This window comes from Phoenix dactylifera, chromosome 8 (genome assembly GCF_051530095.1).
Source record: "Phoenix dactylifera cultivar Ajwa chromosome 8, Ajwa_hap1_PhDact_Kaust_v1.1, whole genome shotgun sequence".
Classification (NCBI taxonomy): domain Eukaryota; kingdom Viridiplantae; phylum Streptophyta; class Magnoliopsida; order Arecales; family Arecaceae; genus Phoenix; species Phoenix dactylifera.
In genome coordinates, this window is record NC_143197.1 from 30,032,608 (window position 1) to 30,052,198 (window position 19,591).

At 41.5% G+C, this 19,591-nt stretch overlaps 3 protein-coding genes across 4 annotated transcripts; 2 read left to right on the top strand and 1 right to left on the bottom strand.

The window, feature by feature from the left end:
- Positions 1-192: 192 nt before the first annotated feature.
- On the top strand, positions 193-3,345 carry LOC103718844 (ammonium transporter 3 member 1-like). The gene is made up of 3 exons (XM_088703485.2): positions 193-1,197; positions 1,962-2,247; positions 2,338-3,345. The coding sequence occupies exons 1-3, from the start codon at positions 562-564 to the stop codon at positions 2,823-2,825; spliced, it is 1,410 nt and encodes a 469-aa protein (XP_088559611.1). The 5' UTR covers positions 193-561; the 3' UTR covers positions 2,826-3,345.
- On the bottom strand, positions 2,819-9,876 carry LOC103718135 (BAG family molecular chaperone regulator 4-like). 2 transcript variants are annotated; one of them, XM_088703488.2, is made up of 5 exons: positions 9,689-9,876; positions 9,293-9,514; positions 8,652-8,908; positions 8,410-8,556; positions 2,819-3,241 (listed from the first exon to the last, which is right to left on the bottom strand). In XM_088703488.2, the coding sequence occupies exons 2-5, from the start codon at positions 9,492-9,494 to the stop codon at positions 3,044-3,046; spliced, it is 804 nt and encodes a 267-aa protein (XP_088559614.2). In that variant the 5' UTR covers positions 9,495-9,514; positions 9,689-9,876; the 3' UTR covers positions 2,819-3,043. The 2 variants fall into 2 exon arrangements, with proteins under 2 accessions (XP_088559614.2, XP_088559613.2); XM_088703487.2 differs by having other exon boundaries at positions 9,293-9,876.
- A 5,386-nt stretch (positions 9,877-15,262) lies between these two features.
- Positions 15,263-17,757, top strand: LOC103718146 (putative N-acetyltransferase HLS1-like). The gene is made up of 2 exons (XM_088703491.2): positions 15,263-15,795; positions 15,882-17,757. Exons 1-2 carry the CDS (start codon positions 15,607-15,609, stop codon positions 16,863-16,865), a joined length of 1,173 nt encoding a protein of 390 aa, XP_088559617.2. The 5' UTR covers positions 15,263-15,606; the 3' UTR covers positions 16,866-17,757.
- The last annotated feature ends 1,834 nt before the right edge of the window (positions 17,758-19,591 follow it).

Below are 19,591 nucleotides of genomic sequence, written 5' to 3' on the forward strand. Positions count from 1 at the left end.
ATCGAAAGACCATGATTCAAAAGATCAAGTGATGGGGATGTGCATGGACATCCCCTCAATCATCAATTGTTTCTTAATACATGGACGATCCTTAATTCGTCTCATACCAAACTTCGTACAGTTATCAGCGCATGCTTAACCCCACCTGTCACGCCACACATTAAAGATCCCTTTGTCTCCTTTGAACCATTGACCTTGACTCCACCTCGCAACCCAGGATCCGTGGAAAAATTCTGCGGTGCAAAGAATGCGGTGCCATCGTTTTGGCCTCCTTCATCTCTGCGATGCAGTATTCATCTTAGCGACCAACGTCATGCGCCATATATTATGTTAAAAAATATCTGAATATATTTTTAAAATAAATAAAAATTATGAAGCCAATCTAGAATAAATATATGTTTTCCTAGAATAAAATATATGAATATATTTTTAAAATAAATAAAAATCTCCCTATAGATATATGTTTGCTTTGTTTTTCTTCACTCCACCACCCATTTATCTAGCTTAAGGTTCCTCTGATCGCTAAGGGGAGAACTCAAATAAACTCCTAAAGCCCCTCCAATGGCGTACCAGGGGAGTAACACCTCGGCGGTGGTACCGGACTGGCTCAACAAAGGTGACAACACATGGCAGATGGTCTCAGCCACGCTGGTGGGCATGCAAGGCATGCCAGGCCTGGTCCTCCTCTACGCCGGAATCGTCAAAAAGAAGTATGCTTTGAACTCGGCATTCATGGCGCTCTACGCGTTCGCCGCCGTCATGCCTTGCTGGATCCTCTGGGGCTACAAGCTCGCCTTCGGCCACCGCATCCTCCCCTTCTGGGGCCGCCCCGGCCTCGCCGCCGACGAGGACTTCTTGGTCCACCAGGCCTTGCTTCCGGCCACCTTACACAAGTACTCGAGTGGGGAGGTGGAGACGTCGGCGGTGCAGCCGTGGTACCCGACGGCGTCGATGGTGTTCTTTCAGTTTGCCTTCGCGGCGGTGACGGTGATGCTGCTGGCCGGGGCGGTGCTGGGGAGGATGAGCGTGAGGGCGTGGATGGTTTTTGTGCCGCTGTGGATTACCTTGTGTTACACCGTGGGGGCGTTTAGCATATGGGGTGGGGGGTTCTTGTTCCAATGGGGGGTGATGGACTATTCTGGTGGATATGTTGTTCACCTCGCATCCGGGGCAGCTGGTTACACTGCCGCTTACTGGGTAGGTGCTATTCTAATCATGATCCTTTCTCTCTATCTTAATTATCTTGCTCCTCCTTACCATCGGAAATCAGTAGTCGGAACCTGGGGCTCAAATGAATTACGGATATGAGTGATATTATCCATATTCATATTCATTTGTGTTTAACAAAGATGAATTGATAGAGATGTTAATCGAATACAAAAGTCATATTTATATTTATTTAAATATAGGCACGGATACGATGAATCGAATATTGAACCTATGGATATAAATTAAATAGTTAAACTTTATGACCGCCAAATCAAAAATATCACTCACTAAGCAAGTCGGTACTAAATTAATATTATCATTCTTTTATAAGAGTTTACAAGTGCTATATAAAATTTAATAGAATTAGATATTGCTTCTTTTTTTTTTTTTTGATAGATATAGATACGAATATTGGTATTAGTTGAAGATTTAAATTTATATAATATAAGATTGATTTGGATGGATATAATCTTATCCACTTTTACCGCTACTTCTGATCCACTAGAGAGTCCAATAAATTGATCACCAGTATTTGCATATTTCTTACATGCGGTCCAATAGTTAATATTGGGTGCTGTAATCCAAATATCAAACTCATTATACACCAAGTGAGGTTAAAATGAGGGCCACGGCCCGTTAAGCTACAATAATAGCCGATGAGACACGGGCCTATAAGTTAATATGGAGTGCGGAAACAACGAAGTGAGACACAGGGTCCCCATCTCAACTAAGAGCATTTCCCACTTTACCAGGTTGGGCCGAGGTTGAAGGAGGACAGGGATGAGTTCCCTCCCAACAATCTCTTGTTCGCGCTCGCCGGAGCCGGGATCTTGTGGCTCGGCTGGACCGGCTTCAATGGTGGAGACCCCTTCGCCGCAAATGTGGACTCATCGGTTGCAGTTCTCAACACCCACATATGCGCGGCAACAAGCGTCTTGACGTGGACTTGCTGGGATGTTGCAAGCCAAGGCAAGCCCTCTATTGTGGGAGGCGTCCAGGGAATGATCACTGGGCTTGTTTGCATTACTCCTGCTGCAGGTGAGAGCAGGATCACATCCACAGCCAAATTTCGAATCCTTTCAGGCCTGGTTCAGGGATGGTTTAATAGCTAGTTTCGAATCCTTTCAGGCCTGGTTCAGGGATGGGCGGCGCTGATAATGGGCATACTATCTGGGAGCATTCCCTGGTACACCATGATGCGTCTAAACAAGAGATCAAGGCTGCTGCGGAAGGTGGACGACACGCTCGGTGTACTGCACACCCATGCTATTGCTGGAATTCTTGGTGGGGCTTTAACAGGCCTCTTCGCCCATCCCGACCTCTGTAACATGTTCCTCCCGGTCACCAACTCCCGAGGCGCCTTCTATGGAGGCTCAGGCGGCATCCAGTTCCTGAAGCAGCTGGTGGGTGCATGCTTCGTCATAGGTTGGAATGTTGTGGTTACATCCATCATACTGCTTGCCATTAGAGTTTTCATACCATTAAGGATGTCTGAGGACGAACTCAAGATTGGGGACGATGCAGTTCATGGAGAAGCAGCATACACCATGGGAGACAATCCCAGCATTGGACAAAATGGTTTAAACCGAGATGATGTTGAGAACCAAACTGTGTGACAAAATTGTATAAGCTGATGAATATATATATATAAAGGAATTCCGTATAAAGTTACAGTAATATGCACGAGTATTGCAGCAGTTTGATACAAGAATTTGGGGAGCCCGTATATATAGATCGCTGTCTTAACGGAAGAGTTTAAGCTCCAAGGGAGGGTGGAAAAAAGGCTCCGGAAAGAAGAAATTTCAACCAAGGATAACCGTCTCCTGCTATGCAGCTAGTCAAAGAGTTCCCAGTCATTGGTTATTTTTGTGGAGGATGTCAACGGACGAGGTGCCTTCACACCGCCAAATCCAGACCCGAATGTCTCCCATTGGGTTGTCACCGAAATGGCATTGCTGCTTTTGCCGAATCCATTAGAGTTTCTTGCCTTCAGTAAGTCGAGCGTCTCCACAAAGTTCTGCACCCGGCGCACCTGCAAATATATTTTGAAACAGCATTGTAAAAGCACTGCATTTTTATAGTGATTTCACTTAGTTAATGACATAATCAATATATCTGAAAATCCATATTAACATATCACATCGTATCTATTATGAAGGATTGCTTCCACCTGCTTCAAAATAAGAAGTGATTGCGGTGCTCCGCGTTGTACATGGTGAGCTCAAGATTAAATTCTGAAACAGCATTGTGGGATAATGACATATCCGTAAAAACATATAGTAAAGACGATCTATATAAATCTTCCGCTGAACTCTTTTCAGCTATAGCATTTTTGCTAAAGAACCCCTAGAAAGTGATATAAACTTTTCTTGGTGTACAAACAGGAACAGGCATTACTCTAACAAGGATATTCACGATCATATTACTGATCACATTGCTGACAATACTATACCCATCACTAATAACATTTCATTTGGTATTGCAGCTGACAATCATGCTTCACTTGTCATTTTTAAGAGGAAAACATCCTCTTTAAACATGAGAATTTTGAAATCTATTTCTTCACCATCCATACAAGTATGAGCCTCATGCTCACCGGAGCCTCCTATGTTCTGCCACTTAAATTAAATCTCCACATTGAATGAACTCCTAATCTTTCTTGTATATTATTTACTTTCAGTTTTATCTTTCTGGTTCTGATCTCACATCAGAATTTACATCATGCAACAGATAAGTTACTACAAAGATTCCACGATTATCCATAACTCATGCATGAGCAATTGTGCATTTATTTGTCCAACATCAAAGCCTGCAAAATTGTGAGGATAACAGGATTATGCCACTGGACATTCTTGTAAGTTACAGTGACAGAGATATCAAAAGTTTCTTTGCACATTTACTTGTACCTGTTAAATTTTAAGATGGCATTTGCATATGCTGACTCACTGTATGCAAACTATGATATGGCTCCACAAAATCTGTCGAAGAACTAATTTGCATCTTTGAATGTCCAGATCTTATCTAGTGATATATTGTTCAAAACTCAATATTCAACTTTTGACTTTTGACTATATGATCCCTAATTCAGAAAACAGAAGATCCATCAAAATATATTTAGCATAAAGAATGATTGTAGAACATGATTAAAATGACGAAAGTATCTCATATTAAAACTAAGGAATGGAGAAATCATGCATTGAAGAATTTCATTCATTTATCACATTTTAAACCATCAGAGATCACATGGTTGTTTATTTTAATATATGTCACTTATTGAAGAATCTAGAAGCAGTTTCTTTTTCAGTCCATTAATGATACACTATCGCATCAGATGGATTCTAGACTTGATGCATGATATAAGAAACTAAAGAAATTTAAAGAAAGAATTCAAAATAATTAACATATCATTAGAAGTTATTTCTGTAAATGTTAAAAGGTACTATTATCTTACAGAATGAAGAATAAAGAATATTTACAAAGCTAATGTGGTAGAGGATAATATGGATAGGGGGCAATAAATCAACTATTTGATTTAGGACTATGGAAGAGGAATACCAGAGCACAAGATTCAGGCCTTGTTTTGGTTGGGGAATAGTTTTCTCCAGGTTACGGTGGCTTTGCGGAGTAACTTGTGAAGAAATGAGGTAAAAAATAAAGTAACCATATTCTGCCTTTCCAACAGAATATCTCTATTGAATCTGTGAGAAATAATTATCCACAAAGTTTTTTTTTTCTTTTAATAAATTTCATTTTACACTTGAGGAAAAAAAGAGCTCAAAAGGTTATTTTTCACTTATCCTAGATTATTGGGATTATAAGATGTAATCAAATTTAATGTTTACCCAAACATCATCCAGTAACGATGCCGCTAAAAACTTCACAAGAACAAAAAGAATGATGACATCAAGGCACATTTGATGGCACTGTCTATATCTTGGTTAGCCATACCATCCCAAACCATTCAGTTCATGGTGTACTGAACTAAACCGATAAGGAACCAGGATGGTTCATCCTATCAGCTTGGTAAATACGCTGAACTAAATTAAAAAGGCCCTTGGTTAGCCTGTTTCATCAAATTAGTGGAACCCAATCCCCTCTGGTTTGTTCGTTGATTAAATAGGCATGCCCCACCTGCTGTTCGCGATCACCCCCCCCCCCCCTTCCCCCTGGCTCGCACAAGAGAAGCACCCTCCCCCACCCCCATGTCGAAACCCTACCCATCCGTCATGGCTGCACCATCGCAGATCCCCAAGCCCCTTCGCCTCCTCCTCCGCACACCCCCCCTGCCCCCCGCCCCTGCGAAGCAGCCCTTTGAAACCCTTGCCTCTCTCCCGCCTCCACGCATGCCACAGATGCTCTCCTCCTTCCGACCTTTCTCCTGCTCTCCATCCTTCCTCGACTACGGCCACCAAACTTGGGGGACCGACTAGGTGAGTCCCTCCCTCCCCCTCTCCCTTCATTCTTTCTCTCCCCTCTCTCCCTCTCTCTCTCCTTCGCCCTCTCCCTCTCCCTCTCCATGGTTTCGGTATGCCATGGTTCGGTACAACATGGATTGGTACCATGCCGTACTGGTCGCCGACCGACACACCTATCGATACTGGTTCCACCATCTAGGGTCTATATAGTTTGTGCATGGTCACCAGATCTACATGTATTGGCTTCTGCATTGATTGCCTTACGACGCACTTATTATTACACTAATCAAGTTAGGCCACAAAGAGTAACGCCATCCAACTCTAATGTGGAATTGAGAATGTTTGCGCAATGCCCTGCTATAGAATGATAAGTTCTACCACAGATTAAGTGAAAATTAAGAGATACTTCTATAGCAATTATAATGGTATAGAAAAGCAAAAATACAACTAGTAGACTAGAGCAAATAACTGAGTATGAAGACACATTATATGGAGGTAGTTTCCACCTTAAGCAAATACGAGAAAGAATATGTGTCTGAATTGATGAAAAAAGATTGTTTTATAGCACTCTAGAATACAAACAGAGTGACGGAACAACTAAACACCACATGGATAAGATATGCATTGATAGATATGTAGAGATGATAAATAATGAATAGAAATACAGCTGCACAAGAAAATTTGAAATTCTAGTGGTAAGGCAAGTACTACCAGCGACAGAGAAGGATCAAAGAAGTATGTGGTTTTTACTTTACTACAATTCTGGCATGCTATCTGATGAAAACCTAATCAAATCCTGCCATAATGGTTTCCTTGAGAACATTGACCGCCACTCTTTGCTATGTGATTATGAAACAAAAGGATACATGTTTAAAAAAGGAGCATAAGTAGATTAGTTAATTCAACAATCTAAAAAGTCATAATGGAGGAGCTAGCATGGACATAAGGCAGTTCAAAGTTCTAATTGAAGAGGATTTAGTGAAGGCATATAATATGATAAAAAAGAGAACATTTGCAGCATTACAAGGACAGGATTTAGGTACCAGAAGTTTGATTAGATGAAAATTAGCAATTCGGCAACTATTTTCCTTTATCTTGTCAAAATCCTTTAGTCCTTTTTGTTTAACTAAAGCAGGGATATCTCTTCTTAAAAGAACGGAAAGGCTGAAATGGAGGGTCAGGACAAGGTCTTAACACATGGACAGACATTATGACAATATCATATCTGCAATACATGAATGTTAACATATATGAAGATAGCCTTGAGAAATTGAAACGCCCTGAAGTTCTGCAGATTTCTTTGAATGTATGTGTTTACAGGACAGCTAATATATTAAGGTTTTGTCAGTTGGCCTTAGAGTGGAGAAAAAAAGAACAAGAGAGTGCAGCAATGATGTATAAACTTAGAAATTTGGCAAATGTAAGTATAGTTTAAGATTGCCATAATATGGGGTAAGAGTGTTCATATGAAACATTGTTAGAGCTGAATGACACACAAGAATCATAAGTAAATGACAGGGTCAAGCCACAGAAATTTATAGGATGTCATGTGGTATAAAAATTGTGGGAAGTGAGAAATGGAAGAAGTACACATGACTAAAGCAAAGAGAGATGAGAAGTAAAATAAGAAAGAAGATCTCATAGCAGCTAAAACAACCATCCAGCTCATCAATGCACTCAATAACCATCAAGACCATACCACAACAAGTTTATGGTAAAATGCTTCTCATGAACTTTCCCCTGATAGGGCTTCTAAGAGGTCTTAATGGGCCAAAAAGAGACATGGCAGTTGTGGCCAAGAGGAGTTAATTGCAAAGAAAAAATAACTTGCAGAACAGGAGCCAAAAAATAAAGACAGAAAAGTGTTGGATGATGACCGTGGCATATTTCTAGGTGATAGGCGAAAGGAACTTCGAGACAGGTAATCTAAACAAACAATTCTACCTACCAGAGGAAGGAAGATGAAGCAACTTAGGCAGCGCTTAGCTGCACATATTCTAACTTCCAACAAAGATGCGTAGAGAACTGGTCAAGATGATAAAGATCCAAGTAACCCCGATAAAGTTCTCAAAAATAAGAAGCTTGAATCAAGACCAAGTAAGGAAAAGCATTCAGATGACAAAGAAAGGATGTCTGTTTTCAAAAAATTTAGGAGGTAGAAGCAATGAAGATGTGAAATCAAGAGCTCCAGTTAAGGTCTAACCTACCACAAAAGTGGCTACTCTACAGCAGATTTTATATATATGAAAACAACAGCAATGGGAGTAGTTATTTACATAGTTCACGTTGTTGCCTAATAAAGACTCAAACCAGCCTTTTGATATTGTTCTTATATCTATGTTTCCTCTTGTGTTATTTGACGTATGACCACCGTTTCAACTAAAAACAACTCAGTCCTTCAATGAGCTGACTGTTTCATAAACTATCCCATGATATCCGAAACTAGATTTGGCTCTATTGGTGACCTCAGATTTTATATAAATTTTCTTTTAAGCAAACTTCTTACTTCTTAGGATGAAGAAAAGCAACAGGTTAGGTAGGCTGCATCATTTATTCTTTTAGGCATGTGATATCAAAAATTTGGATAAGCAAATAAATATAAGTAAAGGATAGACATATATTAATAAAGCTAAGACAATGAAATTCGAGATATACTACGAGCAATGTAAGTATAACTAGGTTTATCAACCACTCACTTGGCTCAGACTAATAACAAAAATCCCCCCAGAAGATCTGACAACAAATTCATAAGGCACGAGAATTAAGTAAATGGATGCCAAGTTACCTCAATCCTCCTTTTCACTTTTGCTTCGCCCTCTGCCTGGATGCTGTCCAATTTCAGCAACTGCATCATGAGCAACTCAGTCAATTCAACAAACTCTTTCTCCGCAACTTTTGATCCCCTGATCGCAGCAGACTCCAAACGAGAAACCTACACATAGTCAAGCATATGATCACCAAATAAAGATCATTTACACCTTGGAGCCCCGTATTAATCTCTCACGGTCTCGAAAAAGTGCCACCCACCTTCTCAGCGAGCTTATCGACCTCGGCCTTAACACGGGCAACAGCTTCACACGACTTTGAGATCCCCTGGTCCCTCTCCATCTGCTCCAGCTTGCGCTCCTTGCTGGCTGGGTCCTCCAAAAGAACCACCTTCGACATGTCCTTGAGCCCCGCCATGTGTAAACACTCGTCATTTTCCTTCTCCTTCCCTCTGAACAATAGCCTCTGTTCCTGAGGCTCCAAACCAGTCTCCTGGGCTAAAACCCTCTTCAGTTCCCCTTCATACCATGAAAAAAAAAGGAGCAAAATGCAAATGTAATTCGCCGAAATCAGCTTTAGTTCAAGCATCAAAGGAACGAAAAACAAATCCTGAAGTCTAATTTAAGAAACAAAATCACTAAAACGAGCACTCTCTTATGGAAGAAATCCATCAAAACTAGAAAATAAAATGGAAATGCAAACTCGTTCATCACAATCCTTCCTCTTGTTTTTTTCCAGAGAAGATGAAATTTTTAACAGAAATCGAACGAGCAAGCAATCAAACGAGGAGCAGTGACAACCAAAAATCATCTCTTGCAGCGTAATTCGGGCGAAATTCACGAATATAAGCAAAATCCAGCAAAAAATTAGAGGAAAAAAGAAAAGAAAAGAAGAGGGATTACCAAAGGTGGACTGGGCGGGCACAGTGATCTCGTGCTGATAGGAGCCATGGGAGACCTTAATCTTGATCGTAGGCCCAGCGGCTCCGACCCCGTCTTCCCTCTTCTGGACCAGCATCCCTCCGGGTCTCAGCTCCCACTCTATCTTCTCTTTGCACCCGTTATTGCTCTCCGAAACCGCCGGCTTCGAGCTCCATCTCCGCATCTCCGGCCAAGCCCAGAGGACTAAAAGGAAGAAAAGAGAGCCAAGATAAAGCGAAAGAGATGGTGGATGAGCAATGCGAAAAAGGCTCTCTTTTCCCGTGTATCCTTCCCTCCCAGAGAAAGGAGGGCTTGGCAAGCAAAGAGAAAAGAAGAGAGAGAATAGTTGACAACGATACTGTGCCAGCTTCAAAGTACCCAGAAAAAGGAGAGATGTTTATAGAGATGAATCGAGGCTGAGATGGGTAGGAAAGTGGGGGCAGAGAGGATGAAGTGTTTGCACTTCGATGGGTTTGGTGTTTGTTTGGCGTGCACTCGAGAGCCAGTAACATGCCTTTGCTGGGACTTCGTGCGGGAGGGCAAGGGGCTTGAGCCTTTGAGACATAACCGGGAGGGATTTGGAGGTGTTTTTATGAGAGATTTATTTTTATTTTTTTTATTTTTGGTACACCGGTGTCCTACATAATATGTATATGAGTACAATCAATAAAATCAGAAACGAAAATTGATAAAGAAAATAAGGAGCATCCGCTTGATTCATCTAGAGAAATCTATCCAAGTGATGTGTTGCGAAGGAGGCCACCCAATCCACTGCACTATTCGTCTCTCGATAAACATGGATGACCCGGAAGGAGCCACACCTCCTCCTCTTGATCCTCTGAATATCGTAAAGCAGAAACTGCCTGTCCGTCGCAATGCGCCGACAATGAATCCCCTCGATCATAGTAGCCGAGTCCCCTTCGAGGTGGATGCAGTCGCACCCAAAGCGTGCCTTGCATAGGAGATGCCCTCATGGAGGTGCCATAGATCCGCCGTCCACTAACCACCACAAGTCTGAAGCGGTGGTCTCTGATAACAAAGCCCTCCCCCCCTTCCCACTCTTCTTTCTCAACAACACTACCATCGAAATTCACCTTAAGAAAACTAAGGGGTGGGGACTTTCAAGAAACAAAGACTAATCTGATCGCTGACTCAGCTAAGTGGGAGAGCTAGATGTCCCTGGTTTTCTCAGGAAAACAGGATGGTGCAATGCTGATGACTTCGGACGCATGAAGTAGAGCTCTATCCGTCAAACTCTTGGATGGACCACCTGTCCTCGAAGATCCGAAAGTTCCTATCCAACCAAGTAAGATAAACCATGTAGGCACATCTAACCCCCCACTTCACCATGCCCGGCCTCCTCGCAAATGCCCTCAAGCGAGCCAGAAAGTCCTCCATCAGGGACATGCTTCGCCCGAAGCCAGGAGAGATCCCCGCATACCACCAAATCTGGGCTGCTTGCGGACAACAAAAGAGGACATGACAACTGGACTCCTCCACCTTCAGGCAAGCCTCACAGGCTGGGAAGACTCTCACCCCTCTACTCGCCGGTACACTCCTAGTCGGTAGAGAGAGAGGTTTACTTATCACATGTAAGGGTGGGAGGTAGAAGGTTGATAAGTTGACATGTGATAGACTTTATATTGTTGGTTGGAATAAGAAGGTGGTGAAGTGGATGCAGTGGGATGTGGACTGCACAACCCCTTAGGGTGGTTGTGCAGAGGAAATGGATTGCAATTAATGGATTTATGAGATTGGGGCTTGGTTGCCATATCTTGGCTTAATAAGCTGATAAAGTCTCCTTTCATTGTTTAATAAAAATGGGCTGTGGGAATTCTTATGCCTCGTATCAGGATGGCTAAGCATGTTGCCATGTGAAATCACCATATAGCATGTAGCACTAAAAATATTTGGAGGAGAGGAATAGGAAAGAGAGATGAAGATATGTACCTAGTTTTGTGGTAATATCGTCAACATTCAAATAGTGGTTAGGTCTCTCACTTTTTCATTCATATGCCTATCACTGAATTCATATTGTCGACCTTTATATATTATATCGTGGACATTCATACGTGGTTTAATAATAATATTGTCAGACATTCATATGGTGGTTAGGTCTCTCACTTTTTCATTCGTATACAAATTTGCTGCAGGGTTTATACATTCAAAAGCTCTCGTTCAGGAAGCGAATCAATTTAGCCCAATCAAGCTTGACCCGAACTAAGCTCATTCGGGCCTAGAAGCTGAGCCCAACCAAAATTGGTCCAATTGACCCAAAATGCTTAACCCAATTTGTCCAAAATATTGGCGCCGACTCGAAGAACTCTTTCCTAGCTGGACCGTGGGCCAGACCCAGGTCGGGCCTAACATCAACTCTAGCGCAGCTCGAGATATATTTGGGCTTTATTTTCAGGCTCAAAATTTAGTAAATAATTTCGAGCCTGGTCCAAAACTTGACCAAAAGCTGGCCCAACCTAACAAGCTTTGAGCTGAGCCAGGCCCATTTCCTGCTCCAATGTTTTTTACTTAGCATGTGTGAGACGTAAATCTAAATTTTTTATTGCCTGCTTTGGAATCTCAAGTCTCAACTGCACCTGTTCTTGTGGTCACCCACCCAAACATCCAACACCACATGAAATAGAAAGACAAGTTGGGAGGCAAACGCACTACTGTTCCCATCTTCTGTGCAACTCCAAGAACCCTACGCACTCCTTTGTCCCCTCATTTTTTCTAAAAAAAATCTCAGCTGCTTTATTTCCAGATCTGAATCACGTTATCACATCAAGCACTGTTGATGGAAGACTAGCAGAATTCCTTCTCTTTTAAATCTTGAATCTCAACAGCACCATCTGCAATACATACTGCACCCTTCCACATGGCTTGTACATCTACCACTATATACAAGGTTAAACAGCCTAAAGTGATTTAATTTTTTTTAAAAAAAATCAAAAAAGAGAGAGCTCATTTTGGCAGATTATTTGCTATTAAGCACTGGTTTATTCTATTTTTTAGGCGTACTTTGCAGGGATATATACAAAATTCCCTAAATAAATCTCATATAATAAAATATCCTTGGAATGCCAATTACTTATTAGATGCCTTGCCTCTTAATTATATCATTTGTCTTTGCGAGTAAATCTTTTATTTTACTAAATGCTTCATCAAGATTTCTAGTTAAGTAATAACTCTTTTCAAGTTGGTTATGCGACGATCATGGGCGATGTAGCTAACACAGTGAGACCTGCATAGAATCTAGATTATAAGTTGGAGATAATGCACAGCACGCCACAAAACAAGTCAAATAAATATAGTTCATATATTCTGTGCACTCATCACATATCTAGTAGATATGGGACCCCTAGCTTGTGTTGCATGTGCCCTACCCTAGTTCATATAATTAGTTACCATTCTCATGACCTCTTCATGGTGATTGGTATCTAAGTGGATGAGTTGCAATTTGGGTCCATAATAACTCTAATAGACCTGATATAGGATCTTAAATAAATATTAAGGTCTGGCCAAGCCCTACGTCGGTCTATCCAAAAATTAGCTCGAGTTAACCTGACCGCCGAAGGCATCTTTCAGACTCATCAACCTCGTTCAGACGCGACCTGACCCAGCCCACCGACATCCAATTCCATTAGACCTATGAACCGAATGACTGAATCAGCACATAACTACAAGTCCATTTTTGGATTCGTGGCCGAGAAGGCTGGGATTTGTTTAATTAGATCAAGGATTAAACCAGGCCTAATATTTGAGATAATATTTCGGCCTGCATAACCTAATCTGATCCCGGGTGACATGCACTCGTCCAAGAAACTCCATAAAAGACTAGGGTTGTTTTTTATCCCACAAAGATGGCCCTTCAAAGACAACTCCTAGTAGCCATGGCCATCATTTCAACAGGAAAGTTTAAGCCCCTCTAACATCAGATTAATATAATTATATTGGACAGAAATAAGTTTATGCTTGTTAATAACCTAACATGTTATGACATGAAAAGCCTGCTATCGCATTCTTCTACTACTCCTGAAATATTAATTTGGCTATCCAAATGGATTACTAGCCTAGTGCATTACGTCTCCATTCCCAATGGATGACACCTAATGGTCATGAAATCATATCTGATTCAATGATATGCATCTCCGTTTTGTAGGCTGTTTGTGGGCAATCATATCATTGCAAATGATTTGCTAAGGTAACCTTCTTTCTGCTCCACAATGTACTGATGAGGAATAATTCTATCAATAAATTTTCCCAAAGAATAGAAAAGGGCTTTGTGCACCTAGCAGAGATCTGTTAAAATAAACCATCTCAGCAATTGGGTGTGATTATTCTAAACCACTGCAATACAACATGCTTGTCTCTTTCGTCGTGTATTAGCTAACTAATGATTTCTTAATTAGTTGGGAGGGGACCTGCCTCTTCTCAGCCCAAGAGTATATAGCATACATAACTAAAAGATGATAGTTACAAAAGAATGGATAGAGAGGCTTTTGCGATTGAATGATGAGAACAAAGGAGTGCAAAGCCAAGTTTGCACAACATGGTTATTAATGACAATCATGATGAACAAAGAAATTGATGCCCGCTCCACTAAGTTAGGTGCATCGTCTTGTCCACACCATCATGAAACTCATGCACAAGTGTGCGTGCACACGTATGTACTCACATGTGTGTTGATGAAATGATAATTACGGCACATATTTAAAGTATAAGTTATGACATTTAATATGCTAAGCAATTCTTTCTCTTAAGTGTTATAACATTTAATATGCCAACCAATTCTTTCTCTTAAGTGTTTGCTCCAAAAATGAGAGAGGTTTAGACTCAAATCCAAGGGGTGGCTAATAACTACCATCTTCTCCACACACATATACAAACAAATTACAAAACAAAACAAAACAAAAAAGAGAAGAAGAAAGTATCACTTAGCTATGAATTAATGCAATGGAACCTTATTTTCCAAAAAGAAGAACGTTACTTCATTGTTGTTATGGCCTCTTGCAATCATAATTATGAAAATAGCATAAGGGAAAATGAATGATTAATCAAACTGCTGGCTTATATTTAGTTATATTTGTTAAGTAAGTGGCTTATATTAAGTGATATTCTTATTTGAGTGGCACACTGGTATTCTAATGGAGCGGAGCGAAGCGACAGAATATATTTATCTTTGAGATAATTATGTAGTGTTTTATTCTACCAGGGATGCTGATAGGGGTTGGGACTCTGGGATTAGGGTTTAACTATAAATATCTTGTAATCCTTGTTATTTTGTGAGAGTGTGAAAGTTACAGCCGTTTCGCTCCAGTGGATGTTGGTATATTATCGTACTACGTAAAATCTCCGTGTTTAATTTTTTTTTCTTTTTCTTTCTCAATTCTATATATTATCCTGCTCGGCGTTTTGGATCCCATGTTTTGCTCGACAATATTAATGCATAATTAAGTGTGAAATGATGTCTTCCACATGCATGGATTGGTAGCCGAACACCGACTCGTGTGCCGTTTTTGTATTTTCATGAAAGTGTTTGAACAGGACAGATAAACCAACAAGGCAGCATGGGAGATATATGGAAGTTATTATGGTGAAAAGGACAGTTTTTGGGGGGGGATATGGATGAATTGGGGGGACAAGCACTTCTTTTTTTTTTTGAATGAAAGGGGACAAGCACTTAGAAGGAAGTAAATTAAGGAAGTGCTTGTAATGGATCCTTTCATGTTCTATTTGTTTTATTTATAGTGGCTTGAAAGCTAAGTGTCATGGTAGTGGGCACTACACTTTGGGAGCTCTAGTTCGTGTGGAGGACCACCCTGGCCACATGCAATACAAAGGGGAATCCTGGACAGTACAAAAGAGAAAGCAAAGCCATAATATAGCATGGGGGCTGAGAGAATGGCTGCATCCCCGCAAAGCTCAAATAATTTATGGATGGCCACTCCATGGCTTCCTATGAGATCTCACTCTCAGAGAAAGTACCCGTTCCTTCCTCCTCTACTTCAACTGTTTCAACCAACTGATATATGTGTCCTGACCCCACATGTCCGGGTCAATCCAATCTTATGGCTGCGGCAGCGGTGCACTTGGCATCAACAGAGGCATTGGCCAAATATTTAGTTCGTGGCCTTTTATCACCCTCTCACACTAGGTCCTTATGAGCATCGTGATAGAGTTTGATGATTGTTCTACTCCTTGAGGTGTATAAAAGGACGCATAACTCTGATTCGAATGGATGTCCCGGCGGTAACAAAGAAGATCCAGAGGCTGCAAGGTTTCTTTAGCAGTGCTGAATGTCTTCAGTAAGAGTTGGGAGTGACGAGGTTGTTATTCGAAGCTATGACAGGGAGAGAGATCGAGAGAGATTTGAAGAGCTTGAGAGAAACTGGGACGTAGGGCCGGAGGAGAGCCCATTCTTCAAGATCGACGTGTTGAGTGATCCTCTCTGCAGGATCCGCAATAGCCCGACATATGAGATGTTGGTAATTCTCCCTCTAGCTGAGGTTTCTCTAGTTCGTAGGTCATAGTACTCTTATGACATCATCTCTAACTCATGGCTATATGTTAGGTGGCTGAACTCGGAAATGAGTTGGTCGGAGTTGTTTGTGGCTCTATAAAGGTCGTCAGAGTCGGTGGCTCACCGGAGGGCCTAGCTAAGGTCGGATATATACTTGGTCTCAGAGTTCCACCTCTACACCGGCGGAGAGGGATTGGCTCAAGCCTGGTGTTCGGAATGGAACGGTGGTTTGTAGCCAACCTTGTAGATTATGCATACATGGCCACGGAGAAAGACAACGAGGCCTCGGTCAAGCTCTTCACAGATAAGCTTGGCTTCATTAAATTCCGAACACCTACAATACTAGTGAATCCAGTCGGCAATCGAATGATTCACATCTCTTCGAGTGTGGAGATAAAGAAGCTCGATATAGAACAAGCAGAGGTCCTTTACCGCAAAGTCATGAGCTTCTGCGAGTTCTTCCCGCAAGACATAGATAGCATACTGGCAAACAAGCTAAGCTTGGGTACTTTCGTCGCATATCCCCTGGGGGAAACATGGGAGGGATTATTGGATGGCGACACATCAGCACCGACGAGCTGGGCAATGCTAAGTGTGTGGAATTCTGCTGCACTATTCAAGTTGAAGGTCGGAAGAGCTCATCAGGCTTGTGTTTTAATGTCAAAAGCCTCGAGGTGGATGGATCAACTACTTCCTTCACTTGGAATTCCAGTCCTGCCTAATATTTTCTCTTGGTTCGGGTTCTATTTCATGTATGGCTTGCATGCTCAGGGACCAGAATCCGAGTCTCTCATGCGATCTTTGTGTCACCATGTCCATAACATGGCAACGAAGTGCAAGGACTGTAAAGTTATCGTCACAGAGGTTGGACGCCGAGATGCCATTAGGCCTTACATCCCTCACTGGAAACTGTTATCATATTCAGAAGATCTTTGGTGCATCAAAGCACTCAACAGCAAGAAAGGAGCAGACCTATATGTCTGGACTAAAGCACCGCCGCCGGAGACCCTTTTCGTGGACCCCAGAGAGGTGTAGAAAGATAGAATCACCAAGCATTACTCCAGGGAGGTCCATTGGACTTCGTAAGGCATTCTCCTGTTACTTAGTGAGCTTGTAGAGCATAAAGCATTGCCTTTTCCCGTTTACTATCTCTCTCTCAAAAAAAGTATTGCCTTTTTCCATCCGAACTCGATTTAGTCCAACATAGCTGTCTTTTGTGGACCTTCATGGCTGAAGTTAGTAATGAATCTTGTCATGAGATCTAAACTTAGAAGGAAGGCATCCGTTACACACACCCAATAAGGTGGCATTAGCCGCGCTGCATGCTCTCACTACAGCTTTGAAATGTAGTTACTTATTTACCCAAAGAAAAAAAAAGGTAGATGTACTTCATCCTTCAACCACCAAAGTCGGACATCTCTTAACAGCTTCTGCAAACTATTCTTGTATTTCTCAAGTAGTCGCAGTTTACAGGTGAGAAGTTGCCATCTCAATCGCCTCATGCGGCCAGGCAAACACTGAGATGGGTCCATGTATTCACCTCTCGGCAAGGAGGCCACTATGTCAACCACCATGCATGTCCTTCTCATTAGGTATGATATCATCAGTTAAGTGTCACATAACAATCGATCACCAGGAGCGTCGGTGAGCGATGATGATGCTGGAGGCAAGTGGGCTGACGAAAAACCATCACTAGAGTTGGAGTAATCGAAGATCTAATGACTATACGTGTGATTAGATCTTCAAATACTGCTGCAAAGTCATGATGTTTCAACCATGAAAATAATCAATTAAATAAAACAAAAGAGAAGTAGGTCTAAGTAGGAAGAAGAATAAAGATAAGTAAATAAACAGCAGTAAATCGTTGAGCAAAAAAATGGTCATGTACTACTGACAAACCCTAAGAACTAATGCAGGCGCAGCACAAATGAAGGAATGCACGACCAATTGCTACGTTGATTATAGATATACCCTGTAAGGATGGTTAGTTTCCAATGCGATCTTGCAAGCTTAATAGCATCGTCGGCGTAAGGAGAAATGCTGGCCATCATTTGCAGCGTTGTGGGGTTGGCCCAGTGCAGAAGAAAATCAAAATTTGTGGACTATTATAACAGTGATTGTTCTCTGCAATGATGATGAATATGTTCCTCCGAACATAGCTTAAATCATCATACGTGGCAACAGGCTTAAATCATGGCTAGAAACTATGGATTCTTGGCTCCATTCTGGCCTTTTGACTATTGAGCTTGTCACTGAAATGAATACGCACACATTTGGCTTGTTAACCGAATAAATATTGTAGGAGGGACTGGTGGGACGGGAATGATTGGCAGAGATGCTTCATCAGTAAAACCTGATGAGCATTGATGGATGAACGTAGGACCACCAGACCAACTTCTAAAGAACCTAAGATTTCGCATGGCATTTCGTTTTCGATGAATAAAGTTGCATTTATTTTAGGAATAAGAAAGGATGAAATAGGAATAGTTATAGCTTTCAGAATGACTATGCCATTTTTCACTTCTAGAATTTCTTTTATAACTCTCAGCTCACAGCCTTTTTGTCGAATAAAGGAAATTAAGGATGGGCATTAAGCGAGAACTTAAGGTCAGCCTACTCTTGAAATAATTATTCTCAGTATAAGCTGCTTTGACTAAAGTAGCTATCTGATCCTTTTTATATATTCCATTTCATGTGTTGCTTCTTTATTTTTTGAAGAAAAAATTCTCACAAAAGAGGCAGCTAGAAACCAGACTTCGTAACATGTTTTGAAATACTTGTTGACCTTCCTTTCTTTTATCTTGTGAAAACACTTCCGTCAAACACTAATTTTGTCTTTAAAAATTGTAAAGTATTTCTTTTAATCAATCTCAAAAAGCTATTTAGATGGCAAAAAACTTATTTAAAATCTTATACTTGTCTAAAACTGGCCAAATGTTGCCTAAAAGTCATCTCCAAATTAAGCATCCCAATACTTATACCAGAAACAAGCCAATCAATCTGTATACTACCTTGTGCAAGGCAATTGCCCGGATCTTGGTGTGCAAGATGAAGCCCATCCTCCCCAAACTTATCAGCTCAAAGCAGGAGACCTTTGAGGGGGGTTGGAGTATCACAGATAACACCCTTTTAGCTAAAGAGTTCATGTAAGATCTTCAGAGATCGGAATCTTATAGCTATCAAGAGTTCATGTTGCCTTATAACTCTATGATGGGCAGGCTGACTCTGGTGAGATTTGTTCTTTGTTCCATGCCGGTCTATCTGATGTCTAACAACATCATGCCAAGAGCCTCTCTTATGAAGCTTGAGCAGCTGCTCCACAACTTTCTAAGGGGCACGCACGGAGGTGGGCACGGAGTGCACCTGGTTGCTTGAGATTGGATCTAAGAGCTGTTATAAGATGATAGACTTTGCATTCGGTTCTTGTTGATCAGAATAGAGGCCTTGAATGCTAGATATGCTGCAAGATTTTTGCTCGAGCCTGATACTCTCTAGAGTTGTGTGATGAGGGCTAAGTATGGGCCATGGACCTCAGTAGACAAGATTCAATTTGTGGCGAGCAACTCTTTTATCTAGATGGCGATTTGTGCACATACCCCAATGGTGATGGCCCACATAAGATGGTTGATCGTGAATGATCAGAGTGTGTCAGTTATGAGGGACACTTGCATGGGTGCTCTCTCTTTTCCTAAGACAATGGCTGACCATAATCAACATTGAGATGGCAGATAGTATGCGAGTCTGCGACCTATTCCTTGTCG

Bases quoted from the DNA above. Each gene is read 5' to 3' on its own strand.
- LOC103718146 (XM_088703491.2), top strand. From the start codon at position 15,607: ATGTCTTCAGTAAGAGTTGGGAGTGACGAGGTTGTTATTCGAAGCTAT. The intron at 15,796-15,881 runs GTAATTCTCCCT...GCTATATGTTAG, and splicing joins GCCCGACATATGAGATGTTG to GTGGCTGAACTCGGAAATGA.
- LOC103718135 (XM_088703488.2), bottom strand. From the start codon at position 9,494: ATGCGGAGATGGAGCTCGAAGCCGGCGGTTTCGGAGAGCAATAACGGG. The intron at 8,909-9,292 runs GTAATCCCTCTT...CATGGTATGAAG, and splicing joins GCCCGCCCAGTCCACCTTTG to GGGAACTGAAGAGGGTTTTA. The intron at 8,557-8,651 runs GTGGGTGGCACT...GACTATGTGTAG, and splicing joins TCGATAAGCTCGCTGAGAAG to GTTTCTCGTTTGGAGTCTGC.
- LOC103718844 (XM_088703485.2), top strand. From the start codon at position 562: ATGGCGTACCAGGGGAGTAACACCTCGGCGGTGGTACCGGACTGGCTC. The intron at 1,198-1,961 runs GTAGGTGCTATT...CCACTTTACCAG, and splicing joins GTTACACTGCCGCTTACTGG to GTTGGGCCGAGGTTGAAGGA. The intron at 2,248-2,337 runs GTGAGAGCAGGA...GAATCCTTTCAG, and splicing joins TTGCATTACTCCTGCTGCAG to GCCTGGTTCAGGGATGGGCG.